The sequence below is a fragment of the Myiozetetes cayanensis genome, unplaced genomic scaffold, assembly GCF_022539395.1.
Source record: "Myiozetetes cayanensis isolate MyiCay16 unplaced genomic scaffold, myiCay2020 scf21, whole genome shotgun sequence".
NCBI classification, from domain to species: Eukaryota; Metazoa; Chordata; class Aves; order Passeriformes; family Tyrannidae; genus Myiozetetes; species Myiozetetes cayanensis.
In genome coordinates, this window is record NW_026087423.1 from 12,819,368 (window position 1) to 12,844,274 (window position 24,907).

General features: G+C 42.7%; 1 protein-coding gene across 18 annotated transcripts in view; it reads left to right on the forward strand.

Moving 5' to 3' along the window:
• Positions 1–24,907, forward strand: part of FBRSL1 (fibrosin like 1) — a 492,731-nt gene that overhangs the window by 311,119 nt on the left and 156,705 nt on the right. For all 18 annotated transcript variants that reach the window (XM_050318783.1, XM_050318799.1, XM_050318793.1 and 15 more), the window contains one exon: positions 15,372–15,401. In XM_050318783.1, coding sequence (XP_050174740.1) covers positions 15,372–15,401 — 30 coding nt within the window. The remainder of the gene's footprint in view (positions 1–15,371; positions 15,402–24,907) is intronic.

Sequence of the window (24,907 nt, forward strand, 5' to 3'; positions counted from 1 at the left end):
CACTTCACTGCTTTCAAGATATCCAAAGTATGAGCAGCAGAGAGAAAGACAAGGAGAATGTTACCAGCAGCATTTTTAATAAAACAAATGGGAAGTATTTTATTAACATGTGGTGCGGTACAGGAGTGCCCTTCCACCACTCCTGGTGGAGGAGCAGCCAGGGCAAAGAAGCAAAGCTCCAGCAAAGGTGTCTTCTGTGGAGAGCCACATCTCATTCTGCTTCAGTCATGGTAGCTATGGCAACCTCAGGACATTAACTTATGCACTGATTGCAAGCCGGGAGCATCAAAGCAAGTAATTAGGGAGACAAATGGGAAGTCTGGATGGATTCTTCCATCAAGATCAAAGCTTTATATAAGGTTTTCATTAATTTGGGAACAAGCACTGAGATGATTTGTATGTTCTTTTAGGCTGTCAATGAAAACTGGGACAAAAGCAGGATTGTTCTGTAATTTTTCAAGGAAGAGCCACTCAACTCAGCCAAACACCTTTTAATAGCAGTGACAGTAAATCAGGGGTTGGACTTGTTGAATCAGGCCATGGGAGTATTCAGCACATTCCTAGAAATATTATGCTAAACTGAGGTTGTCCTCCTCGTTACCAGGAGCATTAACTATGACTAAAAAACTTTTAAGAACTCAGTATTTAATCCATGCCACGTGCTTCTAAGGATTCATACAATTAGGAGATTCACCCAATATCTTCAGTTGGAGAATGGAGGAGAGTTGCTGGTTGAAGTGTAATGACCTGTGCTGTATGAATGCCCTTCTGCCTTCAACATGTCTCCCTTAATGAAAGAGACTGGGCAGCACGGGGTGCTCAGAGAACAGGGGACAAGATAAGGAAGCAGCAAGGACTAATTGCAACGTAGATCTTTACACACCCCTTTGGATGGTCGAGTTCTCTCAGTACAGGCTGCTCAGAGGGAACCTGCTGCAAATACCATATTTTTCCTGTTTTCCCCCAGCTGCAGGCATTTCAATAGCCAGAGGCTCTATTTCTCTATTTCCAAGATGTGCTTTTCTGAAAGGTAACTTATCTAAATTAGGCAGGAGTTTTCCAAATCAATGAAACTTCCACAGCACTTTATTGAGTATAGAGCTTCATGTGGGATGCAGCAATAGTCCCCAGAGCATCAATAGCTTCATTTTGTTGGGATTTTGAGGCAGGCATTAATATTTGGGTTGGACTTTCATTTTTAATTGATGAGGGAAAAGACTATCTGCCTTTCTTTCCTTCTTGATAATGCAAGCTTCTCTTTAGTAACTTCAAACACCCCAATTCTACAGTTAAAGGCGAATTAAGTTTTCCTGTATTTAAAATTAGCTCTCTGAGGGTGGCATCAGCTCTGTTTCTTTTATGTTTAAGTCCCAGTTCTTTAATCTGTTTCTAATACATTCTGTTCAGCAATTTTGCATTTCTGTTTTAGTGGAAGCAATGCTGATTAATTCCTCCTTATGACATCTGTGGCTGCATCCTAGATTAAACCTACTCTAATACAGAGCCTATCATTAAGTGTTAAATATTCTTGCAAGGCTACTTAAATTAGATTCAACATCAGTGGATCATTTAGTAGAGAGTCGTTAATTCTCCATCTTATGGCAAGGCCACATTCTGGTGATGCTTTTAATCACAAGATTATTGAGGTATGATTTGAAAGGGATATGCTGCCCATATTTTGCCTTTGGGCAAATTATGAAAGGTCAAGTTGCCAAGGAAACAAAACTAAGATAACATTATTAATTCCTGAGTCCAAGAGTTGTCTTTCCTGATCAGATCATTTGCTCAACGTACATGCTCAGAAAAGATACCAGCTAACAATATATCTGCCATTTAGTTCAACAGAAAATAGCTTTATAATTCTTGCTCTTCTAGATAGTGTTCTTAGTGATGACAAGGCTCACTGGAATACTTTGTCTCTATAGAACCCACAGATTGGTTGGTTTAATGGTTTATGAATAAGGTAAACATTATTCCTGATTCATGGAAGGGAAAAGATGGAAGGGAAGGTTTAGGATTTACATATTCAAAGATAGCTGCAAAGTTAAGATGTTACAGGTTTTGACAGTCTCATTTACAGCTCTTTAGAGAATCCTGATGTTCACGAAATGAAGAGCACTTGATAACACAACTTCATTAAGGCACCTCAAGTTAAACACTCAGAATTGCTTCCTCTGCTCACCATCAGGCCAGTGGCAGAGCCAGAAATACTTCTCCAGTATTTGCTTCTGTCCTGAGTGTCATACTTCCTCTTTTTCTGTTATTTTCTCCTTTCATTTCCTATTTTAGGTGGGAAGCAGTAGCACAGGATTGGCTCCAGTGCAGAAGAAGCTGCATGGAGTAGGATCATGCTGTGATGAGTCTCTTCCTGCCCCTTTCTTCCTTCCATCCGTGTGTGTGCGTGTTTGTGTCCACTTTCTTGTCATTCCTTTAGTAAACTTTCAAATGAAAGGAATCATTTTATTCCCTTAAGTACCAAGATCTGAGATTGTGGTGGATTCTGTCCTTAAATTTCCACTGGAACTGTGCTGTGTCACAGGGCGCTGCATAATGAATACGACCCTGCCAATCAAGACACTCTGTTTTATATCACTTATTACTAAATTGAAAATGGTGTTTTACTACAGCAATAAAGGGCTGGTACAGCATGAGGTACATTTTTATACAACTCTATGAACTTTGTCATTGAAAACATTATAGCCTTGAATTTGAGAGCACAGTGGAAGGCAATATAATTTGATTACCTATATTAATCAAGTAGAGTACAACATATAAAACCAGTAATGCATAAGTCTGACTGGAGCCAGATAACCCTCTTGTGCATCTTAGAAAGATTTATTTTCAGTAATATAATTCATTTGACATGAAAGTATCATAATTGCAGTTGCTAGGACGGATTTCTTTCTTTCCTTTTTTAGGGAAAAAACTATTATGCTTTCAAGAGCAGCTTGTTCTTCTAAAGCTCTGCTTACTGAAAATTGAAAACAAAGATTTGTTTTTGTAACTGTGGCGATTTTTCATTAGCCAGCTGAGCTAACACAGTGGTTTGTTTTGAATGCTGTTTCTGCTTCATAAACAAATGTTAGGTGTGAATTTAAAAGAATATTTTTTGGTGTACATTGATTAGCAGGAGATCTTCTCATTCCCTGCCTGTGCTGCTAAAAGCTGACCAGAAGCTCTTGAGCTTCCAGTTACCTGTGCGAGTACTTTGCACAGAAGCTGGGAAGAACCTCCCCTCACTTGCTCCATGGACAGGCTTTAAAGCATATTTAAAGACACCTAATTACTCTGCAGTCCATGAAAACCCCTGTTGTTATTCTGTGTGCAGTGGTGACACGCACTAATAACAGCATTATCATGAGCTGCTGTTTGTGCATTTGTTGCTGTGTGTGGCTGCAAACCACACGTGAGATGGTTGGTGTATCCCAGCTGACACAGCAAAAAGCACAAGGGAAAAAAAGAATGGCTGAGGGTGCCACAGCTCCCCTGGGAGCAGGAAAACCTGTCTGCTTCCTAGAGCCAGTGCACACAAACTGAGAGGGGTTCAACTGTCGTGGTCAGAGTATTTTCCACTTCTTCAAACAGTTCACGTTCATCTTTGTTCATCATAACCTACTGGAAAATCAAATGTTGGTACAATTCACTGTATTCTCACTCCATGACAAATGCATAACAGTTTGTTCCATCTAATTATTATTTTCTCATTGTGCTAATAAAAGATGATAGAGTTCATTCCCAAATAGACAGTGTTTGTAGCCCCATCTCATTATTGGTCCAAAGAGCAGTTAGTTGGTTTTTTTCCATTTTTGCTTCTCAGTCTTCTATTCTTCTTCTTCTCTTCTTTCCCCTCCTGTTGAGATGTTTTCTCTTTCTTTTATTCTCTGATTGCTTCAGTCTGGATTAGCCATACAGGGGGTCGTCACTGCCAGGGAAACACTTTGACATGTTGGAGCTTTTATTCAGAAACTACTTCTCTCCACAGAGCTGAGCATTTCCTCCTCAACCCTGGAAGAAAAATACAAATTAATAAAAGAAATCTGTTGTGACAACAAAAAGCAAATTTCCCCAAGCCTGTTCAGAAAGTTTCAGGATGGTTTAGCTCAGGATACTCCCGTTCCCATCTTCCAGCATTTGCAACCAGCCCTTGTCTTCTTGGTCTTTGAGGTCAGTGCTGGTCAAACTACCTTTGCAGTCTGAAAGCAGAACAGTGAGGTAGGAGGCTCCATCTTGTAAATCGTTACATTTACATCAATCATTGACATTTGGGGGCTGACAAGAACAAATGAGTGTCCAGGGGCGTCGGAAGAGAGGAGCAGATGTACCGAGGTAGCGGAGAACCTTTATGATTTCACCTGAAATATGAAATACATGTTTTTAAAACTGCTTAGTGTTTAAAGGTTTGTCATTTAGTGGTGCAAAGACCTGTTTTCTGGGTAATGGCACAGGTCTTGAAGCTTTTATGTTTAGCTTTGTCAGGGCATAATTCTGTAAGAGTGAATAACTAACTGTGTTATTTTCTTATCGGATTAGCTTTTCCCTTAGATTATGTTGAAGACACCCAAATGTATGCCCTAGGCAGTGCTTGTCCTTCACTTCCAAGACTTACCCACTTTATTATTTTTAAGATCTAAATGGCATGAAAGGGAAAAAAGAAGATTTAATTTGCATTGTATTAATGTTAATGGCAACTACTGGAGACTGGGGAGCTGGGTGGGCTGCAGAGGTGTATTTAGTTTTAATATTTTTTAAATCTTTCTTATTTCTCTCCTGGTGAATTTCTTTGTTCCAGGGTAGCTTGCCTGTGGCAAGTGGGGCATCCATCCCTTAAGGTTTATTTGAAAAGCACTGGTTGAAATCTGCCAGCACATGCTCTGAGTTTCCATGGAGGAATAGGTCTTCAATTCTTGTGCTAAATATTTTACCAGATTTCAGTTTTAATGTTCAATAATGCAAACACTAACGTTGGTTATAGCAAGCTTTATATTTTTTAGCCACAACAACATCCTAAGAGTTAAATAGCAGTGGAATTAAATAACATTAATTATTATATTAATTATATATAAGTATTGTAAATCTTGCTCCTGACAGCAACAGGGACTTTTAGTGGCTAAAGCCATTCAACAAAACAAAGCAGCTGATTCACATAACCTTCCAATAATCATTAAATGAAGAATTAACTCTGCTTCTCTTTACTGAATTAATGTATGTTGAGAACACACTAGGTGCTTTAGATTGTTTTCCACGTCCAAAGTTCCTCTTTGAACAGTGAAATATTCCCCAGAGCATCACAGTGGTGTGTTCCAAGGTGTGTGGCTGGTCAGCCCAGCCTGGGTCTCGTGTCGTTGCACTGCTTGGACTTACAGGGAGAAGTGAGGAAAAAGGAATTTGGCAGCATGAGAAGAACTGTGTGCATGTAAATATATATTTTTAAAAAATGAACTGTATAAATGGAATAAAATACACATTCATGTGAATCAGCTGTAAGAAACCACAGCAAGTTTCATAACCAGAAATCCATCACCCTCATTCCAGAGGGTGGCTGTTATTAAGCAGGATAGGGAGGTATTAAGAAATGCCTTTCCTCCTGAGTTTTGTGCTGAAATCCCCTCTAACAGCTTCCTGCAGCTAATAATGGTTCTGCACTGAGGGAAGACAGCCATGCATGTTCTCTACTAAACAAATATGTAAATGAAACTTCCAATCAAGAGTCACATACCATGGGGTTAGAGCTGAGAATAACTAAATGTACCCCTTAGAGCAGGGGTACTTTAACAAATTCTGTTATTCTGTAGTGGCCCAGGACCTTTTGGTGACTCCACAGTGATGTGGACATGGCATGGTAATGGACTGGATTTGCAGTACAAATAAAGAAAACTGATGTTTATAGTAAATGGGGAATTACCAGACAGATCATTATGGTTAAAGTGGCTTTTGACTATATCCATATTAAGTCCTAAACTCCTCCTTAATTTTAGAGAAGGCTTGTAACCCCCTCTCCAAACTGCAGCAGCCTCTCATTGTTGTAAATAATGGCTTTAAGCCATTTTTCTTCTGCTGGACATATCGTCTAGGCATCCTTGCGTTAAACAAAATTAGAGTTGCTCTGTGCAGTGAGTCACTGCAAATCCACTCTTGGTTTCTGCTCCCCCCGGGAGAGCATGAGGGACCAAAGCAGCTGGGGCAGGGGGCCCAGGGAACTCCAAGCCAGAAGGCTCGTGGTCAAGGGGAGGCAGCAAGGCAAGATGTCACTTGCAAGCAAAGGGCATTAGTCATAGCTCAAAACCACAGAATTAGAAAGAAATGGGTGTTTCTCTGGTTCCTTAGTGAAAACCCATCTACAGCAGTGAAGCTGTAATGTCTGCAGGAGTGTCTGTCTAATGAAAAGAAAATGAGTGACAGGTGACACAATGCCCAAGCGAGGGAAGAGCGAAAAGAACTTGTGAGAGCTTGAGAAGGGAAGCAGACTGCATCTCTTTCCCTGTCAGAGTCTCCTCTGTTTCGTGAATTGGTGAAATGCAGTGTCAACCATTCAGCTCTGAGTGCACACTGTCCTTTCAATTACCCGAGCGTGGCTGTGGCATCTCACCAGCAGAGCCGGCTGGGAACAAGTGGAAATAGGAAAGAGGTGAAAAAACTTCAGTTCGTTATTTGTGTGGTCCTTGCACGTGCTGGGCTAAATGTGGTCCATCATTCACCTTACCCCTCGGTGTAATCGTAGGCATTACTTGTGGTAGTGACCTCTCCTGCATTGTCCAATCTCTCTAGGCAGATAGGGGCTGAAATTAAGCACAAGAGTGTATGTTGAGTTTCCCAGAGCATTTGTCCCAAGAGTGCCGAGATTCTCCAACCGGAGATAAAATGAGTCAATCAGAGTCAGTAAATTGACTTCAAGACAGCTACATCAACCTGCCATTAAATACTTACAATGAGTCCAAAGAGCGAGAGAGACTATATATTGAAAAAGATACATGGAGATAGATAGGTAGATAGATAGAAAGATAGATAGATAGATAGATCTATTGATCTACTATTTTCTAACCACAGAGGAGAATTGATTCTGGAAAAGACATCAGTAAATCATCCAAAAATTATGGCAAAGCATTCTAGTGGTATATTAAAGCCTAAAGTAGGAGGTATAGTATGGTAGACCAGCCAGAAAGCCTCTCCTGAATGTGGTACAAACATCGCTACGTAGATGGCACTGGACGCTGGCTTTTCTATTTTTATTGAATTAAACACTTATAGAGCAATATTCATCTGTGTGGGCTCCAGTAAAAGATTGCATTATGGAAAGATATTTCTGTGGGGGGGAAGGGCAGGGATGTGGGAAACCAAGAGAAATCTGGTGACTCTTACAGCTTTTTCAAGATGGGTTGGTCACTCTCTCCCTTGAACTAGGTCGTTTTTAGACTTGGCTTATAAGTAGGCAGCTGTAGATCTTACTTTGCAGATCTCAAGGAATAATTTGTGATTATCCCTTTTTCTCCAAAAGTGCTTTCCTGTGTATAGGTAGAATGATAAAGAAACCATTTTCAGCATAAAAGATGTGCTTGTCAAACCGCAGCAGTGATTTTCCAGTTGCTGGCTTTTTTAGTTGTGCAGCCTTCTAATATTTCTGCTTGAATTCTTTCACGACAGAAGCAAATGAAAATTACACCGTGGTTTTTAGGTCTCTGTTCCCTGATTTTTGCTTGTCATGTCATGAACTTCTTCGAAGCAGTGAAATGGCAGCCCATCTCCCTGAGAGCTCCAGACAGATTTCTAAAGTTGTCTTGTTAACAGCTTGTCAGAAACCTACATTTCAGTCTCGCTGAGTTTATATCATGAAAAAAAAAAAAAAAGTTGCTGGAAATTATGATTTTTACAGGTTCTGACATTTTTCTAAAGAACTGAAATGCTCAAGGCTGCTGTCTCCCTTAACAGGCTGTGCTGTTTTGGGTAATATTCTGCGTTGCATCAACTGAACATCAGAGCAACATTCAGTTTCTTCCCTTTAACATGTTCTTTGAATTATTTAAGGTGTTTTGATGTTGGCTAGAATTCGTAACAAAGTCCTCCAGCTTTTATCCTAAAATATCAAAAAGGTTGAGGGTTTTTTCCTTTCCCCCCCTCCCTTTTCTCCTTCTTCCCTAACCCTTCCTCCCTCCCTCCTCCCGCTTTTAATAGATCCTTGCATGGATCATCAGGGGACTTTCTTTTATGTTGTACAGCATGAAATGACTTAGTCAGGGTCTTCCTGATTAATTTATGAGTGCTAAGGAAAAGGGAAGGGGGGGAAAAAACAGTCCTTGAGGGATTGACCCTAAGCTGCAGCAGATCAACTCAATTTTATGGAATGAAAAGAGACTTAAACAGTATTTTTAGCGTCGGTTTCCCGACCCGCAGAGGTAGGGAAGCTCCCTGCATCCGCCAGGCTGGAGCAGGGCGAGAGGAACCCGTCTCTCCGGGTGGCTGATGGAGTGAAGCTCCACTCTTCGGAGGCACTGAGCACGTTCAGAGTTAAAGCTGTGGCAGATTGGTGGATTAATGTGCTCTGCCTCCAAGGGACAAATGCTCTTTTTTATTTTTCTTTCTTTTTTTTTTTATTCCCCCTCTGTTCCCTTCCCCTTGCTCCCTCCTTCCCCACTCTGGGCTTGCAGATGACAGCTGTTGGTCACTTAACAAAATGTCCTCTTGATTGCTGCTTCACAACAGGGGCCCCCTCAGACCAAACAGCACATAGCCCGTACAATGCATCACTGCCCCTCAAAATTAGTTATAGTGCTCAGGGCTATTCTCGGCTGCCATAGCTAATACTCTCTTGCTGTTCTTCTCTCTCCCCCTCGCCCTCCCCCTCCACAGACAAAGGCTCAGCCTATACATCTGTAGTGCTCATAACCTCCCCCTTCCCCCAGCCAAATGCTGAGGAGAGAAAGGGAAAAAAAAGAAAAAAAAAAAAATTGCTGCCCTGAGGCTCAATCTGTTTCTTACAGCTCTACCCCGGCACTTGGAAGCCTGAGCTGGTCTAGCCATGGGGAGGCCCTGACTCATTTCATCAAGCTGTCAGGGAGGCAGTGGAGCTAAGAGGACTCTGCTGCCTGGGGCAAGTTCAAGTCAACATTCGATTTCCGTCCTCCCCCCGGCCCCCGCCTTTCGCTTGGACACTTTCTGTGCTCTGGATCTAAACTTCTCCCCGAGCTGCAGCAGCTCACAGCTTCTTGCCAGGAGGAAGGACTTGTGGGACCTTATAAAGGACACAGTGGCAAAATTGCTGCAATAAATCAGTGGCCCTCTGACACTTGGCGGTAGCTTAATGTTTTGGCACTTTCTTTCCTGTGTATGCCTCAAGTCCCATTAGCAAGCTTTTCTGTCAGTCTGGCTCATGATAAAACTCTCTCTTCCTATCATCTTAAGCAAGCCCCTGCAGACATGAATCCGATGCCAGACTTAATGGGAAACAACACCCTCCCCCCGCACACCCAAGCGCGCATCCATACGAGCTGCTCCCGGGAAGTCAGCTCAGAGGGCACGGAGAGGGGAGGGCTCTTAAAAATAGGCTCGATTTTACTTCTTCCTTTAAAAGAAACATTGACAACCTGGGATTTAAGCCTAATACTTCCCGGAGCCTCACTATTAAAAGAAAATTCAGTAACTAAATGTGGTTGGAAATAATAAGGTAGCGGTAACGTGGCCGTCCTCTGGGACTGTGAGTGGGTGTGCAAGCTCCATAGGTATCTGCACTCTTCATATATTCTATGCAACTTTTTACATATATATTCTGCCCTGCTGGCTTGCATTGTAATATTATAGACTGTATATTTAATACTTTTACCTCCTCTTCCCTCAGCCTTGCGCTTTTAGTTGCAGGTAAACTGGTTAGATTACATGTCCCTCCAGGCTGGGATCTGTTTCTTCACATGACTAGCTTAGATGTCTATCACCCACTGCTTAATCATAATGTAAACAATATCTGTAGGTATGTGTGTTTGTGTGCAGAGGAAAAAACAAGCCTTTCTGTCAGCTGCCTGGGCAGGAACCTGTAACTCCTGTGCTGCACAGTGTCTGGCACACTGGGGCCCAAAGCCTTGAGGCTGTGTAGGCACAACCTGAGTCATAAACTGCTGGGTTTGGGTGAAAAAGGAGATAACCAGGTTTATGTTGATAAGCTGAGGTGACTTCTGTGCAGTTCTCAAAGGTTTGGAGGAAGTGGCTTCATTTGAAAAACCAGTGTTTCTCTGCACCTCACCTATGACGTAACACCTAAGTGTTGCCAATCTTGTTGCAGTCTTATGAGACTTGGGTTGGTTTTGTGTTTGTTTCTTGGAGCTCTTATTCCTGGCATGAGCCAGTTTGTATGACTGTCTGATTTCACGTAAATCAACGTGAAGAAAAACTGGATGGTCTGGAAGTTAAAACATGGCAGAGTAAGAAAAGTCAAAGGATGTTTTCATGGTTCTTAAACTCACCAGAAAACAACCAGAACCACAGTACAAACAATTTTAATACAGCTTGCAAGGAGCCCAGGGCCAGTGTAATGGTAAGAGAAGGTCCTTTGCCAAATATGCTGTTGCCTGTTTAACAGTAGCCATAAATCCATCTTTGTCCCTGTGGAGATGGTTTGTACAAGAAGGTGATGGAATGCATCAGAGCTCCTTGCCTGGTGGTAAAGCCACGACAGAGAGAGGGGTCTCAAAAAATGAGATTCCACCTCAGCATCAAAAAAAGAGAAACCACAGGGCATGGGCTACACCCATGGGAGCTCTACCTGTGATTCCTCAGGTCTTTGGAAAGCAGTAAGGGAAGAGGTGGAATGGAGGAGATGGTGGAGCTGCTGCAGTTGCTGAGGTGAAGATTAGGAAAGCACCAGATTTTCTTACTGCTCTGCTCCCTGCTCTGTGATGCAGAGCCCGAACCCTCAGCCTGGAGCACGGTCCATTGGCACCAGCCCCCAGGTTGTGTCCTGCCCTGGTGAGCCCATGGAGGCTCAGCTGAGGCTTTTTGGTGCTGGGTTACTCTGCAGCAGTTGTGTCATCCTCCTACGCAGGGCAGAGCAAGGAGGGGGACAGAGCCAATTCTACCTGAGTTATGTGCTGTTTCTGCCCGGCCAACCTCATGGGAGGCTTTCTTCTGACTGGAATCTGTCACTGCAAGAAATTGTTTCCAAAAAGGAGCACAATTAGGGGTCGGCTTTGCAAACATTCTTGGTGGAATTGAGAGGCAATTGGCACAACCCAGTGAATAATCCCTTTAGGAGCCTTTATGAACCCAGCACAATGCGTGTTTACAGTCCCGCTTATAGACCAGGAGTGTTAACAGGCCTTTAGAAAAATCCAGGTAATTGAAGCTTTTGTCTCTCAATGAGCCCCTGTTGCTTTCAACAGTTGCCATTCTCCACAATTTCTTTAACTTTTTTTTTGTTTTGTTTTGACAAGGGCTTTTGTCCCTCAACAACAGCTGCGTGGGAGGTGAGCCCTGCCGGGTGGTGGCCTCGGCCTTCGGCCTTCCCAGGGAGCGCCTTGGCCTCCTCCTCCTCCTCCTCCTCACAAGTTGGCTTTTAAGACACAGAAAACCCTCTGTGGACTAACCGAAGTTTCTCCTGGGACTTGGTCATTCATTTCAGCATCAGGGGAGGCTGAAGGCTGATACCACAGAACCCACCCAGCCCACTGCAGCCGTGGGGTTTGGCACGCCCTCACGCCCGGCCAAGGAGCGGGAAGGGGTCAGCAGTGGTTCTGCTTTTCGCAGGTCTGTCAGGGCAGGTTTGGTTTTGCTGCCGTCGGTTTCTCGGTGCTGTCGCTTGTTCAGCAGCCTGAGGGTTCCTGTTTCTCAGTGCGAACGTGGGAGACTTTCTTTAACGTAAAAAAGAAGAAAACCTGAGGGAATTCCGAAGCATGGGGCCTTTTCCACCAGAACTTGGCTGTATCTTCTTCGGGCGTCGGTGGGTTGGTAGCCATGGATCTCGAGCTTTCCATTTTCGTGTATGTTAAGCAGAAGTCCAGATTTTATAAATATCAGGGGTTAATTCTTCCCCCACGATCTCTCTTCGACACAGGCTGCTTAGCAGCTTGGGGCCAGTTCGGGACTCGGTTCTGACGTGGGCCACGATGTGGCCCATCGGTGTTTTAAAGCCGCATGGTGGGAATCGATGTAGGGACGGTTTGTGTGGGTGAGTGACCCTGCGCGGCCAGAGAGGTGGGAGAGGAATTGCTTTCATCAGGCAAATAAGAAGAAAGGCAACTGGCTGTCACACAGGCAGGGTTTGAAGCACCCCTCTTGCAGTCCCAGCTGTGTGGAGGGCTCCGTGTCCGTGTTCTCGTGTGGATCCACATCCGCAGCCCCGCTGGCCCCTGCAGTTGCAAGACTGATGCAATCGTGATTAAAGTAAGGAAGATGTAAGCTAAAGTGAAACAAAACTCTTTGCTGTCTCTTCCATTTTAAAAGCAATTAATTATGAAGTCTTTACAGATCCTGAATGGGGGAAAATGTATCCTCAGAGAGCAGATGTTTGCTTCGTTCGTGTGTCTGTTTATAAAATTTAGCATGTGGATTTGATGGTTCACTGGCTTTTTGCAACTTTCACTTATCTGCATGAGACAAAGTTGCATATTGGTACAAAGCAAAATTAGGCATCTAAATGAAGCAGTTCTGCACCTTTTAGTAATGCAAACCTTCTGTAATAGGGTTTTATGCTCTTTATAGGCATTTAAATTTTGGAGGTCAAATCTGTTTTCAGCAATAAAAAGCCTGTCCTCTTTCTTTTCTTTTTAAACATCATGATGCAGTAAGAAATAGGAAGACAGGGTTTGTTAAAAAACAGAGAGGAGGGCTAAAACACTAACCTGTATTTAATAATAATGGTTACTGAAGTTTTAAAAAAATTGTTTACATCTGCTCTCAAAATATTTTTTAGGCTAAATTTATTAATGTTTACGATACTGAGGTTTTTTTTAAACCAGGATTCATAGGCAAGAGTGTCTGTGTTTTCATGATAATTTTGAATGTTTTCTAGTCAAGAGATTTCTAATTTATTTGGTTATTTTACGGCAGTGTATCATTCTTCAAGTCCCTGTAAGAATTAGAATTTGTATTGACATTTCCTGAGCATACAGTTTTAAGGAACTCTTGGCTGAGTGTGCTAACTTATTTTTATGCCATCCTTACGATAGTTGTGATGCCATTGTGGCATGCTTTAGTCTGAACCACGCAGGTTGAGTCACGTCATCAAAACCCTCTGCCTCTGAAATATGAGTGTGGGCATTGAATGAGCACAGTGACCGAAATTGTGACTTGGGATGCACAGACCAGGTTTGGAGGGTAAAATAGAAGGTCTTTGTGACCCACTCTGCTGTGGTGGTAGTTTGGGGGATTGCACAGTCCCTGTGGCATTACAGCTTGATTTGAGCCCCTCAGGGTGGAGGTGAAAGGCTTCCCTCGAGTCAGCCAGTGCTTCTCAGGAGCCTGTAAATAAGAAGTGGACTGCTGTGACTGCATCTTCCCCCACCCCCCACCTTGGCTGTGATGAATGTGTTGCTTTGTCAGCGTGAATTATCGCTGTCTTGAGCAAGCACAAATGCAGCAGGTACTGGGGCAGCCTTTGCCCAGCAAACCTGTCCCAGCGTGTCCCGCTGTGATGGACAATTAGTCCTGTTCCAAGCCCAGGGCAGAGACTTCTAATTGTTGGTGGTTGCGTGACACGGGTTTGGGGAAGTCAGCAGATGATGATTTATCAGGACTGATTTCACATTTGGTTCGTGAAAAACAGAAACTGTGTTTCCTTATAATAATTTTCATAAAGTTCAGTGACAGGATAAAAGTCCCCAAAAAAGGCACAAATGGCTAATGGGAAGGTGTTTACTTAAGACATGGCTAGCTGATGTTCTTGCTTGCTGGCATTAACACTGGGTATTCCCACAGGACTTGCCCACCCACAGCTCCTGGCCCCTGCAGAGCAGTGTCCTGCCTTCCTGTCAGTTCTTCCATTTTTCTTTGGGTTCTTTTTTCCCCAGAATGGTTACACATACAATTATATCTGTGCACATCCTACCAAACAGTTGGATTGCTCTGTGAAAAACGTGCTGTGGATCAGGTGGGGTGGTGTAAAACAGTTTCATTTTGAAAGAAAAAGAGTTCTACTTAGTTAAGGCTATAGAAAAACAAATTCTTTAAATCAAGGATTTTCACTGCAATTAAATGGGAATAAGGAGCCAGCTGAGCAGTCTTCACTGGAAAGTCACTGTGGGCTCTTGTGTTTCACAGAGTAAAAGGTTCCTCAAGTATTTGGGGTCAATCATTTCATGTGCCAAATGAAAGAAGTAGAGATTAAATATTCTCTCAAAAATCAGCAGAAAGCTGACAATGTAACAGCTGAAATTTCTGCTGTGTGACTTTAGGATAAAAGGATGCAACAGGAAAGATTTCCCTCCCTACTCCCTGAAGAGGGGAAGGTCTGGACAAAATGACCAAATCTATTTCTTCTTTTATATTCATGGCACCAAAACATGTGCATTCTCATGGACCATTTCCACCTTCGGAACTCGTCTCTGCTGGCTTGCAGAGTTCCCTCATGTTGACCCAGTGAACTCAGTAGGGTGCTGCCAGTCATGGACACCCACCCAGGCCATCCCCATCAGCTGAAGGAGACAATTCCTGTTGGGCACCAAGGCTACAAAACGCTCTGGCCACTTTCTGTCAGCCTAAGAGACACCGAGAGATTGATTTGTGTTCCCAATTGTAAATCTTTCTGAGCTCCAGCCAGTAAGATGTGCATGTCCTGAAATGTTCAGTGCTCAAGTTGTCTCTCTGTCATTTGAGCTGTGAAAATAGAGCATTTCTTTTTCAGAGCCTGTAAGAGATTGCACTCCAAAACTCTCTAAGTAAACACTTCCTCCTGAGATCGTGATCTCATTCAAACTAAAAAATGTACCAGAATTTATGATGTATTTTAATTACTATTCTTGTTACCACTCATTAAATTAGAAATTGATTGCCAGTTTCACAGTTTCCTTGTTAGATGACAAAGTGCTTATCAAGGTGAAGCAATGCAAAACTGTTACTATATATTCCACAATTTGGGATGATAAAGTGGCATGCTTTCTGTTGTGGTGTTCATGTTACGGTGGTTGTTATGATGCATCACTGATTGTCTTTTTTGTTTAAAGCTCACTTTCTCCTATCCAAGTAAGAGTACACCATAAATTTGTGTAAGAGAGAATCTGGCTTTGTCTGGTTTATGCCAGCAATGTAAAAGGCATTACTGCAAATATCAGAAGTGTGTTTCATTGAACTGTGAACATCATAAACAGCTATCCTGAAGATTTAAGAGGATGATGCAAAAGATCCCTGTACATAAAGGTGTTTCTCAAAATCTTTTTTTTTCTCTCTCTAATCCACAGTGTGACAGCGAGAGCGATATAGACGATAAGGTAAGACTGAATTTTCTTCTTTCATATGCTTGGAAATTCCCTGATAGCCAAAATAAGAATGAATTTGAAAATAACATTTTTCCTCCGGTCTTCATGTCAAATCTAAAAATATCTATAATTGAATGAGAAAACATCGGACCAGGTACTCACTGCTCTTCACTAGCTTCTGTTTACAGGAAAGAAACCCCCACCAACAGAATAGCCTCTCTTGATTATTATGTGAGCATTTGCTGAGTCTTGAGTCACAGTGTTAGTGCTGTTTCAGAGGAAGTTTTCCTCTGGTAACTTGTCAGGAGCCCATATTTTATTTATAGTAACCTTTGAAGACGTCAATTTTGTAATCCGTTTAGAAGGTGGGACAACTGGTACCTGCCCTCAAAGGCAGCGTGGTAACTGTCAAGGAGTGTTTTGTCATGTTGCATGCATATTTATTGCAGAGCAATGGTTTTTCTGACCTTCTTTTGAATACAGAGGCTGGTCATTGAAAGGTTGTAGTCGTGTGTTTGTGTGTGGAGATTTCTTGTTTCACCTTTACAAGGAAAACACAGAAGTCCCACTACGTGGCACCAGTTGCACCGTGGTTTTAAGCATCAAATGTGTAAAAGACTTGAGTATTCCTTGCTGGCTTCTCTTCTGGCAGATCAGACTTGGCAGTCTCAGGTTAGGTCTTCATCAAACCTTTATTATATTTTGGCTGTCCAACCTCTTGCATTCATTCATGAGAAGCTGTGGCGTGGAGGCTTCTCCTGCATCAGCATTACCGAAGTGAAGGCTGACTTCAGCCAGCCCTGTCTCCTCAGCAGCACACCTGGCTGCAGCCATGCCTCAGAGGTTACCATGAGTTCAAGAGGCTACACTAAAAGCCTCCTCTGCTTGAGTCTTTCTGTTAGTGTTGCTAGAGCTTTAGAAGCATTAAGGTTTCTTTGACTTCTTCTCTTAAAAACCCCATTATATACTAAATATCCCTGGAACGTGGCAAAAGCTGTATTTTGAAATGAAGGCTTGACTGAAGAGAAACATTTAAATATATGTGTTGAATGAAAGATACTGCATGTATTTTATTTTATATTATTCTGGTTGAAGTTTGTGTATGTATGTGTATATATGTAAAAAGCCAGTCCCTGAAACCACCCCCTCCCCTAAGTCCTGTTTCTTACAAGGTTACACAGCAGCAGAGCTGACAGCAGGGTTGGTGAGGGTAAAAAATTATTCCCTAAAAGCTTAGATACCATGGGGTTAAAACATTTCTTAGACTGCCCAATCAAAGAAAGTAAAAGCAATCACTTAGAAAACTGTTTAAAGATCTGCCAGTCAAACCTCAGATGAAGTTGTAAGTGACATGTAGTTTTATTATACAGCTATGCTATTAATGATTATCTAAATTACACTGGTAGACCCAGCTAGCGGCATTACATCTGAGACTGACGTTTGTTAGATTAGGTTTGACTTCACCTTGTAGAGAAGAAATTGAAATCTGAACAACATTGATTAGCTTTCAGAATGTGGGATCTGAGGTTACCTTCAGAGGAAGCTGCATTGTGTTTGGCTGGTAACTTGCTGTCCTTTACAGCAAATGAAAGGCTGTTGTAGTGTTCCTCACCGTTAATGTGGCATTTCTTTACGTATCTGTAACTGTAATTTGACCTTCTAGGCTCACGTATTTCCCAGCTACCTTCTCCTTAAGGTGACTCCACCTTAATAACAACATTTCTCTTCTTCATAAGGAGAGCAGCACAAGATCATCATCTTTCTCTCTCTTGCCTGATCTGTAGAGACATGAGACATGACTCAGTTCTGTTAAATAGGTCTCTGGAATTAAGTGGGGTTTCTTTTCTTGTCAGCGAAGATGTGGGCACATGCGCGTAAACTCACCAGGGTTGAAGTGAAGATGCTTCAAACCTTTCATAGGGGTCATGTAAGTGCAACATTGCCTGCCAGTTGGGGAGCAGAAGGGCAGACTCTCTTGCTGTGTTGATACCTGGCATACTACACTCCTCTGGAAACTCATCCAGTGTTCGTCTAAAACTTAACCTGGCTGACGCAACAAGGAACTATAAAAATATTGGTGTGGAGATCCTGAGGGATGACACTCATTTTCCCCCTTCCATGTGTTGGCAAAATGTATCTCCTAATAACATTCCCCGGCTATTGCAGCCCGGTGGAGAATTCACCATCCTGCCCAGCCCAGCATCAGCCTTCCCGAATTCCGTGATGGGTCGGCCTCATTTCCCAGCGCTACACAACAATCCTGCTTTCCTGCTTGGTCAGCAAGGAGCAGCTTTTCCTGGCTACACCCACACACACTGGCACTAATGAAGGGCAGGGCAGGAATTAGTAATGTGCTTCTGATTTGCATAACATTTTTTGTTAGTCATAAACAGCGGATCAGTGTCGTCCGCATGTAACTCACAAGGAAAGCAAAGACAGAAGTTCATCTACAAGTACAAACTGAGTCAGCGATAGAGCTAGAAGCAAAACTGAAATTTTCCACCTCCTACCTCTCTCCCTGTACCATGCTAGTAATTATCCACTATTTATTTAGTTCGTAGGTATATGGGCTATTGAGCTCGTAATGTTTTCAAACATAGGCATTAGAGTAAAATTAAGGTTTTACCCTCACTGCACTGTGAGATATAAACACAGTCCTGATGGTTTTGGGTTTTTGTCTTGTGCACTGTTGTGCAGGACTCCAGGGGAGAAAAGTAATTGAGCATAGTCAGTCACACTTACAGTGTCTCAGAACGGAGGAGCCATTGCTGGAGTGCAAGGTACGGTTCCACAGCAGATTGTGAGAGCCTTTCCAACCAGTGCACTGCTGTTTTTAATAATCAGAGAAGAGGAGCTCAAGGCTGGGGACTTGTCTATCCCATCTACTTTCTGAGAACTGTCTCTGGCCAAGTATAGCCTTTCACTTCTGCATCACTGCTGAAATCTCAAAGGAAGTAAGTGGGATGATCCTTTCTCACACCTATCATTCTGTCACCACGCACTTCTCAAAGCGCTGTTTGAGATACCCAGGCTAATAAAGTGAGCTGTCCAGCCATTTAACCAAGCGAGAAGCTCAGCAAGTCACGCGTTCTCAGAGATGGAAATGCAAATCCTGGTTCTGGGTGTTCAGTGAAGGGCACTGGGCTGCACTCTGCAGCTGTTTTAGGAGGGTTGCAGGGTGGTTTGTCGAAGCTGTGAAAATGATACTGTGCCTTTTGTGAGGGAAGAGGAAGGGAGTCAGTCTGATGGTTGTATTCCACTGTCTCTGCTCTGTGCAATAGCTGCGATGTGGAGCTCACGGTCCATAAACATTGTTACTGAAAATATATACTTCCTTTAATAGCAACAACAGCATTAACAGATAGCAATTACCCTTCATTTTCAGGAACTATAAAGTCTCCATTAATTCAAGATTTATGTAGTTATAGCATTTAGCACAGGAATAACACCACAGAGAATTGGTTTATACACATGTAATGAGAGAGCTTATGGCATACTTTAGTGAACATTAACATAATAGAGTAATATAAACCATCAACAGTTCCACTTATTGTCTCTTACCTGCTTTAGCATCACTGTGAAAAGTGGCTAGCAGCTTGGTAATGTGCTCTGTTAAATGGTGTTCTGCAGAAAGCCAAAAGTCAACTTGTGTAAAACAAGGGAATGAGTAATCTCTGCTCGTTACTCCAAAATGTTGCTCTCATTTTTTTAATAACAGTGTTCAAGATTGCATTTAAAAAAAAAAAAAACACAAACCTGTTTCTTTCTTTAAAAGTAATTCCATGTTCATCTTCTTTCAGTCCAGGATTTCTGTCTGCTGTGTGCAGAACTGTGGCTTATCAGCTTAATTACATGGCCCTGCAGTGTAGGCGAGCTCTCCAAATCAGGGGCCAGGTATCAAACACTCTTCATTTAATGTGGTGCTAAGTAAGATGCACAAAAAATGGAACTGTGTTTCCAAGTTGAATCAGCATTTACTCTGTATTGGTTTTGTGATTTCTGTTTTAGCTGTAGTAAGCAACCTCTGAGACAGGTGAAGTTATACCCAAGATAGAAACAAAAAGTTTTGAAGTCAGGTTTCTAAAACAGGGCTTTCACGGGACTTTCTGCAGCAGCCCAGTGAGTTTATTAGGCCCTGCCTGTGGCAGTGTGAATCAGCCTTGCCATGCTGGAGTTTGCTGGGCTAATTTCTGAGTCCCAGTAGGTGCCTGCAAGTGTCAGCAGCACAAAAACAGGAGCACATCAGCCCTGGATGGAGGGCAGGGAGGAGCAGCAGGAGGGTGTAGGTGTTAAGGTTTTGAGAGGGCAAGTCAGGGGGCTTTATGGCTGTGAATGGGAAGTTGTTCTCTGCAGCAAAAGGCACAGTGGTAAGTGGTAAGGAGGTGCTTATTTGGAAGTTTAACAAGGGGGTGATGGAGTCAGAGTAGTGAGAGATGAAGGTTTACAGCAATGCTGAATGTCAGTGTTGGGAAGAAGAGGTAAACTGTGAAAGAGTCAAAACATGAAGAGTGATGGTTTGGCATTTGGGAAGTGGGAAGGTGTGTAGCAAGCAAAGCCACAGACGAGGAAAATGATCTTGCAGCAGCTTTTCCTTGGCACAAGGACACAGTTACATCTGCTGTCACCAGGGGAAAGGTTTAAATGGTAAATGAAAGGTGAGATATTGAGAGCTTGATAAGAACTTAGTTGTGTGGATGAACAGAGGGTGCTCATTGTGTTATAGAGGACAAAGATGCACAGGACTTAAACACAGGTTGAATATCACAATGTTGGGAGTGTTGTGAGTCAAAGAGAGTGATGAGAACTGTGGGCTTGGGTGAGAGATGGAGGTGATAAGAGCGGAAGCAATGAGAAGAATAAACTGTGTGTAGGATCTGGGAGATGAAATTATCACTGCTGTTTCAGCTGTGTTGACCTTGAAAGGGTATCCACAAGCCCACGGGAAAAATCATAGTTTAGGCAGCAGGAGAAAGGGATGTAATAATGAAGAGAGGCCTAGGAATTGCTCTAGTAGGAATGGTCACTCTGTGTCTCTGTGTCTGTGTATGAGATTATCCAGCAATAAGATAAAGCCCCCACCAGCACTTTTTCTGGAAGCTTCTCTTCCCCTGCTCCCTACATTTTATCTAGCAGTGGAAAAACTGGGTTCCATCTGATAAGTCTGTTTTTCCATGAGGTTGGAAGTTTAGTTTCCACTTCAGGTAATCTGTAGTTTGCTATTTCTGAAGCCTACCCAAGCCACGGTCCTCAAACTGGTTTTGTCCATCATTCAAATGTCCCTTTTTTTGAAAAATTAAACCTGGCACTTTTCCAGAAATTGCAATTCTTACTGGTTGCAGCAGAAGGGAAAGATCAAACGTGGAATTGAAGCTGCCTCCCATGCAGTAGTAACTGGGCAAAGATGGTTAGTTCTCCTAATGGAAGAAAGCCTCTGTTTTACAGACAAGCTGCATGTTGTTATTAAGAACAGATCTGCTTTTTAAACAATATCAAAATATTGAATTTAAAATAACCTTGTAGCCCTTGAAAGATTTGGGTGCTATAAACAGGCAAATGTAATGTTGTTGCCAGTACAGGAAGACAAAAAATTCACCACTCAGTGAATTTATGTTATTTCATCATTCTCCATGAACAGATTTACCAGCAAAATAGCATCCCCTAAGCCCACTGCACTCCCAGTTCACTCAGTTGCTCTTTGGGAAATGCCAGATGGGGGAGAGACTTGGCATGCCCTCAGCTTCCATCGTTCCACCCACCATGTGCGTGGAGCAGACACAAAGGTTCCCACTGAGACTTGGGCCAGTTGAGTTAAGCCCTGTAAGCCCTTCCAGAGGGAGAGGAGCCTTCCAAGTTGTGCTTCTCAACTGCAACTCCAGTAAATAGTATTAGTAATAATGGCCCTTCTTGACCTTTGTATTTAAATAAAGCAAAAGTGCAGCTGAGAAAATGAGTCAAAGCTTCAGCACCGATGTTCTCCCCTCCTACTGAGGTTTTGTGTTTTCTTCTTATGCAGGCAAAATTTTAAATACATTATTCTGTATATAAAAAGCTGAGTCATCACGGTCTGTGGTGCCCATTTTCATTCTTGAAAACGTAGAAAAAAAATTTTCAGAGCAAACAATGAGAAGAGCCTTCTAGCTTGCTGACAAAAATCCATCATTAGCTCACATAAAAGAACTGAAGAGATCTTATGGAGAGCTCTTGGGCATGGCAGGATAATTCCAGTTCTGTCTCTGGCAGTCAGCATGTCCCTAGCTCTCTGCTTTCTCCATTGTTTAACATCTCCCTGTCCCAGTTCCCCATCCAGCATTTTCTTATCTTACCAGGGACCTTGTGAAGAAACTTTTAAGAGCTGAGGCATCAGGGAAGAGAGAAATCTTGTACAGCTGTCTGCCCACATCAAGAAACACCATTATAACACAGCCTTAAATCCAAAGGTAATGGCAGTAACTCCTTGGAAGGTGATCAGAAAGAACATAACAGAGTAGGCAGGTGATAGAAATTGACAGTTGAGTTGGGCAATTCCATTAATTAAATCGAATGATATAATTAACCGTAGAGATGCCGAGAAGATGAGAATTTTGGAGGATGCATAGTCCAACAGCTGCAGTTGCAGGCCCTCCCTTGGCTTGCAGAGTTTCTCACGTGTTCCAGAATTGTTTACCAGGTTAGTACAGAAGAGCAGAGTGTGCAGCACTGTGTCCCCTGTGCAGGTGTAAAGGGTACAGCTCAAGGATGGCTCGAAGATGTAGGATCTGAAAGCTCCACTTGATATCTGTCATGGCTCTTGGTCTTCCAAAGTTTCTGTATTTTGATGAGTTTCCTCTAATTCTGTTTGATATCTGTGTGAGTGTCTGAGGAACGTGGTTTTTACATTTCAGTCAAAGCTGTGCACAAATTCAAAATGGAGCAGGGATTGAATGAAGCTCCTTCGAGTTCTTGTCTGCGTAAGACAAGAGGATGAGTGTGGCAGGATGAGTGCAGGCTAAAGCAGAGGTGAATCTGCAGGTTGGGCTCTGCAGGACACGCTGCTGCACAGCTCCTGTCAGCACCGTGTCCAGAGTGTCAGAGGCATCAGCAGTTCTGCCTGATCCCATCCACTGATTCCCAGGCTTCCACTCCTCCATGGTCAGATGGAAATATCTCAAACACACACAAAAGGCTTGGTTTCCAAGCCTTTCCTTGGCCTTTCCCACACCTGTGTCAAAATTAGTTGGAGATCTTTACCTAAATCTTTGGCAGCAGCCGACTTAATTTGTGGTTTACTACTCCTGACAGTTTATTGGGGAAGCAAAGCGCGCCTTCATCTCCAATAATAAACAGCCCACCCGCCGACACTTTGACAGACTTAATGGTTTTTTTATACAAAAATGGACAGACTTAATGTTTCGACTGTAGCGATCATCTGTCCTGATCTCCTTAATGAAATTAGATTAAGTGCACCTGGGAAAATGCTGAGACGGCACATTGCCTTCATCACCTTCCTTAATTTAAAACCAATTTGCGGGGAAAATATCCTCTGAAGCTGAGGGAGGCAGAGAGAAGGTGGGGGGAAGGGGATTTTAGAATCTATCTGGATAGCTACTGGCAGTTTTAATTCCTTTCCCTGCTGGCAACGTGAAATATTAACAGCCTTAAGAACGGAGAGTTTAAAGACTTACTAACCTTTCTGCCTTTCTTAGGGGAGACAGAAACAAAACAAAACCTTTGCCATCAAGATCACATATAGGAACAAAGTCTGGGACATGCTGGGGCTTGGAGTTGGGGCTGGGCAGGGGGGAGAGAAACAGTGGAAATATGAAAGTGTCCAAGACCTAGACCATGTTTTCCTAAAATGGATTGTAACCTCTAGGTGTTGGTGATGCTCACTGTCTGTTACCTTGATAATGATTTACTTGTGCAGAAAAATAGTAATTTGCCTACATAGCTGTGAAATCAGGTGCAATATGTGCAGTACGATATGACCTGAAAATGAGTACAAATGTTCATTTGGCTCGTTCTGAGGAGAGCAAGAAACTTGTCTTTTTAATTAAAAATGAAACGTTGCAAAGAATAAGCATAAGTGTTTCTCCATGAAGGGTGATTCCTGTCCTCTCACTCTGACTCCACTGGTTGGAAGCACACTGGTCTTCCACTGCTGAGGTGGTCAGAGGGCACAGGAGTCTGTGATAGGCTGGAAAGTCTCTTTATATTTTATTGAATTTTAAATGCTTACAGCCTTTGTGATTTGGAGCACTCAGAACCTCAGTCGTGGTAACCTGTGAAGGAAAAGTCATTCAGAGCAACCATGTTGAAAGTCCCAGTTAAATTATATTTATTAGTGAAGTTGGGGCCCGACTTTCCAAAGGACTCCTCACCCTAATCAAAGGCAGCAGTGTCTGTGGACGCTCAGAGCATCCCCAAATCTGCTCAGCCATCTTCACCCACTTGACTGGTCTATCACTGGGACTCCTTATATAAGTGAGAGTTTGTATAAGTAGTCCAGTTGCTGTCAATGAATAATTTAAATAGCTTAAGCCTCAGACATGCTTCTTAATAATGAGGGAAATCAGCCCCATATGTCCTTGTCCATAAATACTAGAAGATGGGGACAAGTCACTTTTAAATGGGTTTCATTTATTTTTAAATGGAATCATGATAAGTGTTTAAAAGGTAATCAAGCATGTGTAGCTATCCTGAATATTATAAATATAAAAGAACATTAGCTTAAAATTGAAAGGGATTTCATTCATACATAAACTGAATTAAGGTATCATGCAAGGGTAAAAGTGCAGAGTAACCTTTGGTAACTAACAAAGATATTGAAGTGTCTGTTCTTTTTATTAGTTGCCACAAAAGTAGCTCAAGTGGCCATTGTGTGTTACACATGTCACTGTATATTATGGACACTCGGATCCTGGTTACTGAGTGGCTGCAGCCACTTTTACCCTCCTTAAATCTGTAAATACCTCACCCTACCTGCAGAAGGAGAAGCTGAAGAAAGTAGGATTTCTTGTATCGTGATTATTGAGCTTGTCCCCATAAAGAGACACATACCCCTCCAGAAAGGTCTTCCTCCCATCCTTGTATTTTTAGTTCCCCTCTTCTGTGAACTTGGAGTTTCTTGTCCTACTTTTCAAGATCCTACACGGCTCTACCTTTTGCCATCTCTCAGTTTTTGTCTGACGGCATCTCTGGCACCTCCTCTGCTCTGCCCGTGCTGCTGGCCCTGGGCTGGAAGCTGCCAATCTCTCCTTGGTGGTTTTCTCCATCAGACAGGCTGCCTTCAAGGACCAATCTGTGGCTCTTGCCCTCAAAACCTACCCACTGTTATATATAGGATGGTGTGCATTTAGTGGTTGCTTGTATTTACTGCGAGTGTTATATTTTAGAATCCGTGAGGCAGAGAGCCCATACGGAGACATGGGGAAGGGGAGAGGTATGCCTGCCAGCTAGATGATAGTTATTTTTAGCAGTGCTGTAAAGTCAATTAGAACTAAAGCAGATCTGTATTAAAAGTTAATTCGTATTAAGAATAG